General features: G+C 37.8%; 1 protein-coding gene across 1 annotated transcript in view; it reads left to right on the top strand.

Annotated features, from left to right (window-relative positions):
* GADL1 (glutamate decarboxylase like 1) overlaps positions 1-13339 on the top strand; it is a 579827-nt gene extending 566488 nt beyond the window's left edge. Inside the window, exon 15 of the mRNA XM_053714251.1 lies at positions 13094-13339. Within this exon, the coding sequence (XP_053570226.1) occupies positions 13094-13267 (174 nt within the window). The 3' untranslated portion in view covers positions 13268-13339. The remainder of the gene's footprint in view (positions 1-13093) is intronic.
* Positions 13340-13807: the final 468 nt, after the last annotated feature.

Genomic DNA, 13807 nt, shown 5'->3' with positions numbered 1-13807 from the left:
TGCCTATGGGGGAAATCGTGCACAAGCACGTCAAATCAGCCCTTGGATTTGTGTGCGGTATAGAGCTTAATGCCACCATATCACACGCACATGGAGGCTTTTCAGTAACTCGTAATGGCAGCACTATGGAGAGTGAAATAACGCAACTTTTTAGCGTTAGTTTCGCACCCTGTTTAGCACAAAACTCGTAATTTACCCAAATGCGTTTTGTGTTGGCAGGTTCAAGTAGCATAAGATCCATTACAATAACCTCAAAAGCAAAAATGATGGAGCTATAGTCACCAAAAAATATAGCTTAAATCATGAATGATAATATAACATATTTATCTATTGCTCAAATGCTCCAAACTATTCAGTACAGAGGTCGAATGTGTGACATCCAGAAAAAACTGCATTTTCCAAGTCAGTCAAAATATTGTTCACTAGCACTAAAGAAGTGACTTTTACTGAGCTTGTGGAGTATGAAGCCCCTTTTTGCATTAAGTCTATAATCACGCATGATGACACATGGATCTTCATCCACACAATGAGCCAATTTATCAAGGCCCCTGTTTCCATGCAAGCCTTCAGGCACGCTGGAAACAGGAGTTATGAAGCCGCACTCCTTAACTGGTCCGCATGCTCTGAGGCTGTGGACATCAATCCGCCCGATCATGTACGATCTGCAGGGGGCGGCATTGCACAAGCAGTTTACCAGAACTGCTTCAGCGATGTCTGGCAGACATGATACAAAACAGCGTATCATATCCCCCAGACATTAATAAATCAGCCCCAATGTGTTAAGTGTGTCTTCATCCTGGGGGGGGGGGGTAGATTTTGGAGCTTATTGTGCCCCCTCTGGACTTACCTGCATTAACCCCAAATGACTGGTCTATTGGAGACATCACCATGCCCATGCGTGGTGAAGTCACCAGGCCCAGAAACCAGGAAGTGAAAGAAAGCTTCATAGGACTTAAGGGCTGTATTTAAACTCCTTCATCTTAGCTCCCAAGACCAACCATTTGAAAGTGTGTCTTCATCCTGGGGGGGGGGTAGATTTTGGAGCTTATTGTGCCCCCACTGGACTTACCTGTATTAACCCAAATGACTGGTCTAGTGGAGACATCACCATGCCCATGCGTGGTGAAGTCACCAGGCCTAGAAACCAGGAAGTGAAAGAAAGCTCCATAGGACTTAAGGGCTGTATTTAAACTCCTTCATCTTAGCTCCCAAGAACAACCATTTGAAAGACAATCCTGGTGGTTAAATATCAAAGCACACACACATATATATATATATATATATACATACATATATATATATATATATATATACATACAGAGAGTAGAGAAGTGCACTCACAGGAACGAACAACTGGCTCAATACCATTGTTAGCCTGTTCTATGGAGATTTACCACCTGGGTGCAGCTTTTTAGCCCAGTAATGTTTTTCACAGAGTAGAACTTTCCTGTAGTATATCAGTCTGATCCCGCCTATTACGGTCAGTCCAGCGCCGAAATACCAGGCAATTCTTCTTTATTAACTATTTAATAGCTATTGTACCTAGTTAAAATAAATACAAAGTTGCCTGTAAAATAAATATAAATCCTAAAATAGCTACAATGTAATTATTATTTATATTGTAGCTATATAAGGTTTTATTTTACAGGTAAGTATTTAGCTTTAAATAGGAATAATTTATTTAATAAGATTTATTTTATTTTGTTAGATTTAAATTATATTTAACTTAGGGGGGTGTTAGGGTTAGGCTTAGCTTTAGGGGTTAATACATTTATTATTGTAGCGGCGAGGTCCAGTCGGCAGATTAGGGGTTAATACTTGAAGTTAGGTGTCGGCGATGTTAGGGAGGGCAGATTAGGGGTTAAAACAATTTATTATAGGGTTTTTTAGGCGGGAGTGAGGCGGTTTAGGGGTTAATACATTTATTATAGTGGCGGTGAGGTTCGGTCGGCAGATTAGGGGTTAATAAGTGTAGGTAGGTAGCGGCGATGTTGGGGGGGGGCAGATTAGGGGGTAATAAATATAATATAGGGGTTGGCGATGTTAGGGGCAGCAGTTTAGGGGTACATAGGGATAATGTAGGTTGCGGCGGTGTGCGGTCGGCAGATTAGGGGTTAAAAAATGTATTAGAGTGGTGGCGATGTGGGGGGACCTCGGTTTAGGGGTACATAGGTAGTTTATGGGTGTTAGTGTACTTTAGAGCACAGTAGTTAAGAGCTTTATGAACCGGCGTTAGCCCAGAAATCTCTTAACTCCTGGCTTTTTTCTGCGGCTGCAGTCTTGTCGTTAGAGTTCTAACGCTCACTTCAGCCAAGACTCTAAATACCGGCGTTAGAAAGATCCCATTGAAAAGATAGGATACGCAATTGACGTAAGGGGATCTGCGGTATGGAAAAGTCGCGGCTGGAAACTGAGCGTTAGACCCTTTCCTGACTGACTCTAAATACCAGCGGGTGTCCAAAACCAGCTTTAGGACCCCCTAACGCTGGTTTGGACGGCTAACGCAGAACTCTAAATCTAGGTGAAAGAAATTTATTTTAATTGGACATCAAAAATGAAGCTAGGAGTTGTGTTGTGTGGTCCTCAGTGGTGTCATGCTGATAAGTGTCTATGTAGATATGTGTGTGTATGTAAAAATGTGTTGGAGCTGCCAACAAATAGAGGGTACAACTAGGGTGGCAGTAAAGTTACTCAAAAGCCCAGTAAAGACTGCAGTCTCTGGAATTTCAGCCACTTTTTAAGAGTGTGCTGTCTTTATTGTGCTTATATATACAGTATATCCTGTGAGTGTGTGAGTTTGTATATGAGTGAATAACTGTTTCCTGTATTTTGAAATGTTGTACATCTTCAAATTTGTGGGTGTTGCTCATTGCCACACGGAGGAGAAGCCTACAAGCCATATTGCCCCTTCCAATACTGGGCTCTGGATCTGCCCCTTGCATTAAAGGATAATTATAGTAATACAATTACATCTCATTTGGTTATGAAAAAATTTGTAATGCATTTTTATTATTTACTTTCTTTTCCCTCAATTTGAATCTGAAAATTGCAGTTTTCCAAGAGAGTCTGGAGTGCATTTTATGCTATTTAGCACCTAACCCTGCTATGTTGTAAAATGATTACTGGACATGTGCAGAAACTCATTTATAGCTGCTGTTTATTGGATGACATATATTCAAGCGATTATTCAAAGGTATGTTACTTGACTGCAAAACAATGTAACTTGTGCCAACAAAGTAGCAGTTTTGAATGCTTTAAAATGCAGGCATTTATTTCTGATGAATGTATAAAATGAATGTGCTTTTAAGTCAGTTTTGAGATACACATGCACATACAGGTGTGTGTGTGTGTGTATGTATGTATGTATATATATATATATATATATATATATATATATGTGTGTGTGTGTGTGTGTATGTATGTGTGTGCATATATATATATATATACACACTAGTTTTTATTGTTTTAGGTGCTAAGAGTGTTGCTACTGCATTAAATAAGTAATACATTTTTAATACATATTTAAAAAGCTCCGTATGGAGCTTGATGCCCCGTGTTTCTGGCGAGCCTGCAGGCTCGCCAGAAACAGCAGTTATGAAGCAGCGGTCACAAAGACCACTGCTCCATAACCTGTCCGCCTGCTCTGAGCAGGCGGACAGACATCGCTGGAAATAAACCTGATCGAGTACGATCGGGTTGATTGACACCCCCCTGCTGGCGGCCTATTGGCCGTGAGTCTGCAGGGGGCGGCGTTGCACCAGCAGCTCTTGTGAGCTGCTGGTGCAATGCTGAATACGGCGAGCGTATTGCTCGCCGTATTCAGCAAGTATGTCGGACCTGATCCGCACTGTCGGATCAGGTCCGACAGACCTTGATAAATAGAGACCAATGTGTTTGATCCAACTGCATGTAAATCAAGGATTTTGCAAAACTGTCAGAGTTGCTATGTTTTTAATTCCTTTGCGGGTTTTAAACACAAATTTATATCCAAGCAACATCGCAATAATAAAATGCTACAACAGAACATTTTCTTGTTGCCCTTTTATCTCCCTTTAAACATAAATACTGCAGATGTGTTGCTCTTTGTCAATACTAACCCAAAAGACACATGCATGGACAATATAACTGATTTTAGTGCTTGTTTTTCCAAGGAACTATTGCAATAAACTGACTTTCTCATGACTCAGAGGAGTAATCCTGGAAACTTACACAGGAGGGGAACTTGCACTCATATTTCTGTTAGGTGTGGTTTCAGACAATATAAATTAGAAACTTTATATTCCATATTTCCATACATTTTTAAGATATTTCTTCTGGTGCGTTTCTATATTTGTGATGGGGCTGTTAAGAAAACAAAGTCAGATAATCAAAATACATTTTCCTGGAAAAAATAAGTTCATGTAAAATTGAGTAAATATATTTTTGAACTAGTCAGATGTATATGGCTCATTCTACTTGTACTACAATATTAAAAGGACATAACACTCAAAATTAAACTGTAATTGTTAGAGACTGTTCAATTTCCTTCTATTTTCAAATTTATTCTGTTTATTTGTAAAAAGTATGTCTAAGGGAGCAGCAAAACATTACTGGGTGGTATCTGTTGATTGGTGGATTCACACCTTTTGCCATTGGCTCACTAGATGAGTTCAGCTAGCTCCCAGTAGCACATTGCTGCTCTGGAGCTGCCTTTATCTATGTTTTTAAGCTCTTTAAATGAGGTTAAATACAGTTATATATAGTAAAATGTTCTAAAACGTTGAGCTTTTTCTTTATTGTTCTTTTGTGTCCCTTCATTGGCTGATAGTGACAACTCCCTCAATTACAAATAAAAAAAGAAAATATTGATTCATTCATCCCAGGGATATATTTTTTTTTTTCCCAAAATAGAGAGCGATACATTTTAAAACAGAAAATAAATGCAGAAAATTAAAAAAGAAGCTTTTCATATTCCTTTAAAAGTACTTTTTGAGCTTATAAATTCTTTCCCACTTGTTTGACAACTGCCCAGCCTTTGATAAATCCACTTACTTAGAGCTCTACATGCTTTTAAAATGCTCATACTAATGAAAACATTTTATTGAACTGTAGTCATGTAAATGTAAAGCAGATCTTATAGAATTCAGCAGGAAGGATAAAATATTCATGTTACAACATGATAATGACCTATGTCAGTATGACTTTCCTACGCCATGGGCTTTTCTCGGATGAGATCATTTACTTGCTTACACATGTTTTGTAACCTGGGGGTGCGTTTAGTTTCTACTCCATAATGACAAGACATAAGTAGAATTTGGTGCATGAGAAGTAATGAAAACCATAAAAAAACATATTTATTCCAAAATGTTTTCTAATATGAAAGACATGGATGAAGTCGCTACCCAACCTTAAAATGTTAGAATAAAAATGTATAAAGGGTTTCTAAATAATCTTGAGGTAATTTTAATAGATTAGAAATGCAAGATCCTATGGCGCATATGTATCAAGCTCCGAATGGAGCTTGATGCCCCGTGTTTCTGGCGAGCCAGCAGGCTCGCCAGAAACAGCAGTTATGAAGCAGCGGTCACAAAGACCGCTGCTCCATAACCTGTCTGCCTGCTCCGAGCAGGTGGACACACATTGCCGGAAATCAACCCGATCGAGTACGATCGGGTTGATTGACACCCCCCTGCTGGCGACCGATTGGCCGTGAGTCTGCAGGGGGCGGCGTTGCACCAGCAGCTCTTGTGAGCTGCTGGTGCAATGTTGAATATGGCGAGTGTATTCCTCTTCGTATTCAGCGAGGTCTGTCGGACCTGATCCACACTGTCGAATCAGGTCCGACAAACTTTGATAACTAGAGGCCTATAAGTCTGATATTTTTTTGCATATCTTCTATCACAAAGACATAGATAGGGTAAAATGTTTAAGTAAGGTGACCAGATATCTCTCTTTTTTAGGGACAGTCCTGAATTTGATCAGGCTGTGCCTATTTTTTTAAGGACTTATCTTTTATGTCCCAGATTTTCCTAAATTTGCGCAAATTGTTTTCCTGTCCCTTGTCCTAATGATTAAATGATCAAATCCAACACTTTTCTTTCAAGAATATAAATAATGCAATCTATTTTAGAAAGATTTTACTACATAAATGTAATTCATACTTATGTGTGCCTGTGATTTTCACAGGTGCTTATTTAAATCATTGTGATACAAAGGGGTAGGAGATATGATAAAAAATTATGACAGTTGTGGTTGAGTAAGGGGCAGCAATGGTGAGGATATATTTTTGCGGAGGTTATTGATGATCACATAAATTTCTGGCTCAAGGAATTTAGCTGATAAGGTGCAGCCTTTCCTGGGTCTGAGAATAAAATGACACCCCCCCCCCCCAACTCTTCCCACTACAGCTTGAACCCAACCATTGCACTCTAATGGTAAGTACTTCATATAGTAGCTAGTGGACAAGAGTGAATTCTCAACAACTCTACATTAAATAGCTAGTATGGTGTGTTGCTGATATTGAATAGAGTGAATCAATTTACCTACTCCCTGTTGTGGGGTTTTTATATAACTAAATAAAAACAGTGAAGCATAACCTGGTATGAACAATAGCTTGTTCTATGGCTAGTTACCACCCAACAAGCAGCCTCTTTTTGCTTAACATGTGCCTTTCACAGGGACAGCCTTTTTTTCTTTGATAATTGCCCCAAGACTGTACCTGTGAGGCTAAACCTGTTTTGTTTTTTTTTAACATTTTTGATGGTGACCTTTTGATCATCGTTCCCTTGATCATTGTCTCTTTATCGGGGTCATAATTTGCATTGAGTAGTCTGCATGACTGCAGTGTCTTGTAAGGTGAAGTTCAGACACCAAATAACTGCAAGGTAAATTTTAAAACACTAGTGCTTTGTTAATGATTCCTATATATCAGAGACAAAGGGGCATATGTATCAAGCTTCGTATGGAGCTTGATGCCCCGGGTTTCTGGCGAGCCTGCAGGCTCACCAGAAACAGCAGTTATGAAGCAGCGGTCACAAAGACCGCTGCTCCATAACCTGTCCACCTGCTCTGAGCAGGCGAACAGACATCGCCGCAAATCAACCCGATCTAGTACTATCGGGTTGATTGACACCCTCCTGCTGGTCACTCTTGTGAGCTGCTGGTGCAATGCTGAATATGGTGAGCGTATTGCTCGCCGTATTCAGCGAAGTCTGGTGGACCTGATCCGCACTGTCGGATCAGGTCCACCAGACTTTCATAACTAGAGGCCAAAATGTGGAGGTGTTGAAGAGTCTCTGTTAACCACTAGCTACTATGTGAAATAATTGAATTAATATTTTCAAGCTTTAGAATATCTGTGCCCTGCTTGGTTTGTTAAGTCACATGACTGCCAATAATAGCACTTTAATGATACATTGTACATTTTATTGATTGTCTTAATGTATTGTTTTAAGATAGCGTATTTGCTTTTTATGTACAAAAAAAAAAGCCTCCTGTGACCATTTTATTAGCTTCGAGGCAGGGGAGGGGTGCTGCAGGAATCATTAGATACCCTGTTACAGAGTGGGTAACTTAATGTTTTGGTGCTACATTCTACAACAAGAAGTTAATTAAATTAGCTTTTTGAACTATACCAGCCTGTTGCCATTGGGAGCTTTAATCAATATTGGCACAGGGAAGCATAGATGTTCTACATGACTGGAAATCTTAAAGGACACTAAAATCAAAATTAAACTTTCATGATTCAGATTGAGCATACAATTCTAAAGCCCTTTCAAATTTACTACGATTATCAAAATATGCACAATCTTATTACATGCACACTTTCTGAAGCATCAGCTTCTACTGTGCATGCACCTACTGTGCATCTGCAAGAGTTCACAATATAGTTGTATATGTGATAAATAGTATTGTTAAAGTGCATTGAAAATCATAACAAAATTGATCACCTAAAATCGTATTTTATCACAAACAATACATTTGTATGTAAATTAAAAAAATAATAATTTTCATAAAATATGCACAGAATGAATCATAACTTAAGTAAACTGGATGTGCAAAAACACAAAATACAAAGCATCATTTTTTTTTTTATCGGAAAAAGGGTGTTCCACGGGAGTGTATGAAATTGTCAAATCCAAGCATAAATATCTAAACATTTCTGCCCTACAGGTCTCACTGTTTTTTCACAAATTAAAAGATGGCAAGCTTTTATTGAAATACTAATTACTGTGAAAGTAAAACCTATGCATATGAAAATAACAGCAAATGTAAGGCACAGTGCACTGAAAACAGCATATTTTGATTTGTATTAGGTGTAATATTAAGTTTAAACATACACCAGGCTCTCCTTTTGTACTTTGTCCACCATTGCAAACTTATACATAGCAGAGAGCTCTCATTATTTATATGGGAGACAGCTCGCCACTCGCAGGGACAGCCTTTTTTTCTTTGATAATTGCCCCCAAGACTGTACCTGTGAGGCTAAACCTGTTGGGTTTTTTTAACATTTTTGATGGTGAACTTTTAATCATCGGTCCCTTGATCATTGTCTCTTTATTTTCTTTTTGTTGATTATGCAATTATACTATTTTTAATGGTCTTTTAAGTAGCTTACCAATTATATTTTTCCAGAGCCTGATTAATTTTATTCACCCTGGTTTAACAGAATAAACTGACCTTGCATAACTGTTTGATAAGTGTTAACTGATCATAAAATATTCATTTAATATGCCATATTACATTGCTTATAATACAGTATTCTTTAGTGTTTTGCATTACTATGCAACTCGGAACACTGTTCTGTAAATCAAAGCATGAGGCATTGTTCAAGCAAGAACAAGTTATTCTGACTGCACTAAAGGCTCCCAAAATCCTACTAAACATTTTAGAAGTAATATAAAATTTACTGAGTATTATGAGATTATGAGAGGTTTGAAAGGCAGCAAGATGACAGATTACATATAGCTTAGTTTATCATATGTGAGCCAATATTACTTGGATCTTACTTTTTGCTTGTCTGTTACATTTATATGCATTGCATTCGCACCATTGTTGCAGCTTTAAGAGCAGAAGTCAGAAATATCCTAGACCCTGGTTTCTCAACAGCCGGGCCGTGGCCCAGTACCGGGCCGTGATAGCCCTGCTGGTGGGCCCCGACCTGTCATGCCCGAACTGCACACTCTTACCCCACTGCACACCAGGGGCAGACTGATACCAATCAAGGCCCCAGGAAAACTGTCTCACACTGACCAAAATATATTCAATTTTATGCAAATAAACATGGTAGCCTCCCTGCCCTGCCCCCAACAGGCCCCTCAACCTCCAGAGCCAGGACCCCCAACATTACGGTCCAGAGAAAGGGCACCCAACCTCCAGGGCCAGATCCCACACTCCATGGCCCTCACAGCGACAGACCCCTGCCAGGGCCCCCACTAAACCCACATTTTTTTTGCTTAGTTACTGATAGGGCAACTGAAAACTCCAGCTTAAGCAATGCACCAGGATCCGTGGAGATGCCATTTGTGGGCCCCCCTACTTGATGGTCCCTCGGCCCAGGTCCTATTTGCCTGGCTGATCAGCCTGCCCCTGCTGCTCACTCATATATATATATATATATATATATATATATATATATATATATATATATATATATATATAAATATTTAAAAAAAATACCGGGCCCTGGACATGTCTAGCTAAAATTTACTGGGCCTTGAGGTCACTTTGGTTGAGAACCACTGTCCTAGACAGTATTTTTAAAGGAACATAAAAGTGCAAAAAAAAAATGCTTTAATATGTTATAGTAGTTTATTACTGCACTATTGCTTGCATATAACTATGTGGTTAATTCCTAAAAAAGAGTTACAAATATAGTTGAAATCATCTCAAGAGCAACAATGCATTATTGGGACCTGCAGTGACTTGCTGGTCCCTAGCAGAAACAACCGGTTAGCTAATCAGCAGCAGTACCTGCACAAGCCAACTAAGTGACAATGGGGTAGATTTATCAACTTGCAGGCAGACATGATTCGCTTTAGCGAATCATGTCCGCCTGACATCAATAAATGCAGACAGCATACGCTTTCGGCATTTATCATTGCACCAGGGTTTCTAGTGAAATGCTTTTGCAATACTGCCCCCTGATAGCGGCTGATTGGGGGGCGGTATCTGATCCGGATGATTGCTGATTAGTTAAGGAGCAGCAGTTTTACGACCGCTACCTCTTAACTTAAGTTTCCGGCATGCCGGCAACTTCTGGGGTAGATTGCAGCATCCGCTGCTTAATAAATGTACACCTATAACTGCTTACTAGCTCACTAGCAGTTTCCACCCAGGACTTTCAGTTCTCTGCTGCTCCTGAGTGGTAATATAACTATGTGTTTAACCCCATTGCAGGGTCTATAATGATAAAATGCACTTGCTTTAATGAATGAATTACAGTAAGTAATTTCCCCACTATAATGACCTTTTAACTCAAATTAGCTGCATTCTAGAGCTGTGTATATCTTAGTTTAAGCACTGAAACAAAAATATCTGGTAAGTAAAACTATCTAGAAAACTTATATTTGAAGTATGATTATTTAATACATGGAGAACTGTTAGCTGTAATCCATTGTTTTGTTTATAGGACTTCTGGTAATATATCTTTTCATGACCTTGTAAAATGTGCAGTTCTTTGATTCTGTAAAATTCTGAACACAAAGTGAGTCATTTGCTAAATAACACATAAAGGTAGCTATCAATCAACAAAGTAGTCATTTATACAGCACACCTTAAATAACGCAATAGGCAATTTGCTTTGTGGCTAGAACATTTCCAGATGTGGTGTAAAGCTTAATTTGCTTCTTTCATGCTACTGATTTGTATCTGAGATGCATGTTAAAAAAATGACATGATTTGTGTATTAATATAAAGATTTTTAAACAGGTATGAATAATAATGTAAAATGATCATCTTTCATTTGTTCCAGAATTAAACTTACATTTTCCAGGTCATGAAATAAAAATAGCCAAAAATATTATTTACTGCCTATGCTAATGAGTGTGTATTGTGTGAGAGAAAAATTAGTGTGTGTGTTGTGTGTGCATTTGTGTGTAGTATATGTGTGTGTGTGTGTGTATTTGTGTGTAGTATATGTGCGTGTGTATAGTACATGTGTGTTTGGTGTGTGTGCATTTGTGTGTAGTATATGTGTGTGTAGTATATATATGTGTGTGTGTGTGTGTGTGTATTGTGTGTAGTATATGTGTGTGTGTGGTGTGTGTGTGTGTGTATTTGTGTGTAGTATATATGTGTGTGTGTATAGTACATGTGTGTTTGGTGTGTGTGCATTTGTGTGTAGTATATGTGTGTGTAGTATATATGTGTGTGTGTGTGTGTATTTGTGTGTAGTATATGTGTGTGTGTGTGGTGTGTTTGTGCATTTGTGTGTAGTATATGTGTGTGTAGTGTGTGTGCATTTGTGTGTAGTATATTTATGTCTGTGTGTGGTGTGTGTGCATTTGTGTGTAGTATATGTGTGTCAGAGTGTGGTGTGTGTGTGAGAGTGTGGTGTGTGAGAGAGAAAAAGAGTGTGGTGCTGTGTGTGTGTGTTGCATATGCATTTGTGTGTAGTATATGTGTGTGTGCGTGTGCATTTGTGTGTAGTATATATGTGTGTGTGCATTTGTGTGTATTATGTGTGTGTGAGAGTGTGGTGTGTGTGAGAGAGAGTGTGGTGCTGTGTGTGTGTGTTGTGTGTGCATTTGTGTGAAAGTATGGTGTGTGTGTGTGTGTGAGAGTATGGTGTGTGAGAGTGTGGTGTGTGTTGTGTGTGCATTTGTGTGTAGCATATGTGTGTGTGTTAAAAAAAAAAAAAGATTATTATCTATCACAAATTAAAAATAAAGATATTTCGTAAAACAGATGACTTTAAAATGTGAAGAAATTTCCAAAGGTTTATTCCATTTGCAATTACTAGTAGTATTGCATCATAACGTTCTGTATAAAATGCTGAACAATGCCCAGACTGTCAATTCAATCAAAATATAATCATATAATCAAGCCAAAGTCTTGCCTCCTTAAAGCTGTTTGATATTAATATTAGGAAATAAGATAATATAATGAAGTTCACTCAGATGAGTCACCTCGGTGTACTGTCTCAGACTACCAATATTCACTTTCTGAAGAAAAAATTCTTTAGAGAACAAAAAATCCTTTCAATCTGAGTTTGCAATTGCTGTGCAATTTGTATTAATCTTGGGTGTTTTTTTGCCTTCATTTTCAAAGATGTTACAAACCATCAGAATTATAAACACAATACACCTAAAAATGTTGGTTCTATCATGTAAGGAATGGGTGAACCAAGAAAAACTATACAAAAAACATGTTTTCTCAGGTCATTAGAAAACCTTGACTTACTAATAATGATGAATGTCTGATTTGTTTGAGTAAAATGTTTTTTTTTTTGGCTGGGGTTCACTTAAGGGGGCATAAGACCTAAAAACACTTACTTTGTTCTCTTGGTATCCTTTGATGAAAAGGAGGTAGGCTCAGAAACATTCAGATGTCTAGAGCACAATATGGCAGCAGTTTTGCAGTGTTTTATATTTGCAAGAGCACTAAATGGTAGTGGTGTTGTTGACATATATCACTTCATACATGTGCACGATACCTACCTAGGTATGCTGTTCAACAAAGAATACCATGAGAAGAAAACAATTGTCATAACAGAAGTAAATTTGATATTTTTTTTAAATTATATGCTCTATCTGAATAATGAAAAAAGTAAGTTTCATGTCCCTTAAAATGGACATAAAACACTTTGAATTATACATTACACAAGGATACAAAATACTAGGAAATGTTTTTATTTTCCACCCCATTCTACTATACAAAAAAATGGAACAGGTGTTCTATAATTTATATTTTTAAGCATTTTAAGCATATACTTTTCTCATATTCCATAAAAGGTTCAACAGTGGAAGTCAATTCATCAATTGTTTTACAACTGATAACAAGAGATGTTATTGGGCTGGGGTTTGTATTTTTTAAAATGTACACCAAAATATAAAAAATAATAATAAAATGAATACAGTTATATGTGAAATATGATTTTGTGTGATTTTTACAGGTTGCACCTGCAATCAAGGAACGGATGATGAAAAAGGGCAGTATGATGTTAGGATATCAACCTCATCGTGATAAAGTTAACTTTTTCCGTCAGATCGTCATCAGCCCTCAAGTGAGCCGTGAAGATATGGACTTTGTTTTGGATGAGATTGAGTTACTTGGAAGTGACTTATAGCTGTGGCTCAGCAGCAGAATTTGCTGCTAGAGCACATCTTCTGGAATAAAATGTTGCAGTTTTAGCATTAAAGATGCGCCTTTTTCATCCGTTAGCTTGTTATACCAGCTTTTCATAGTTAAAATAATGCTTTCTAAATCACATTTTAGCCTTAAAATGAGGTCAGACTGTTCCTATTCCCACTTTCTACTTGTTAACAGAAACTAAAGGGATAAAGGGAGTGCATGATTAGTCATCACTTTTCTAGTACTGTTCCTTTTTACATTACATTAGCACTCAGATATTCAAACAGCCAGAGGCATTTTGAGTTCCTTTGAGAAAGGTCCATATTTAAAATAATAATAATAATAATAATGTAGATATGGTAACAAATGAATACAAAATGTTTAATTATTATAAAAATATGCAATGGCACTGCAAGATATGATATTTTCTAAATGTGGAACTATGATATAATATATAAAATATATTTTTGACACTTCTCTGAAAACAACTTAAATTGCACAGTGCAACCGAGGTATAAAACATGTTATACAGTTC

The sequence above is a fragment of the Bombina bombina genome, chromosome 5 (genome assembly GCF_027579735.1).
Source record: "Bombina bombina isolate aBomBom1 chromosome 5, aBomBom1.pri, whole genome shotgun sequence".
Classification (NCBI taxonomy): Eukaryota; Metazoa; Chordata; class Amphibia; order Anura; family Bombinatoridae; genus Bombina; species Bombina bombina.
This window is presented reverse-complemented; position numbering and strand designations above follow the sequence as displayed.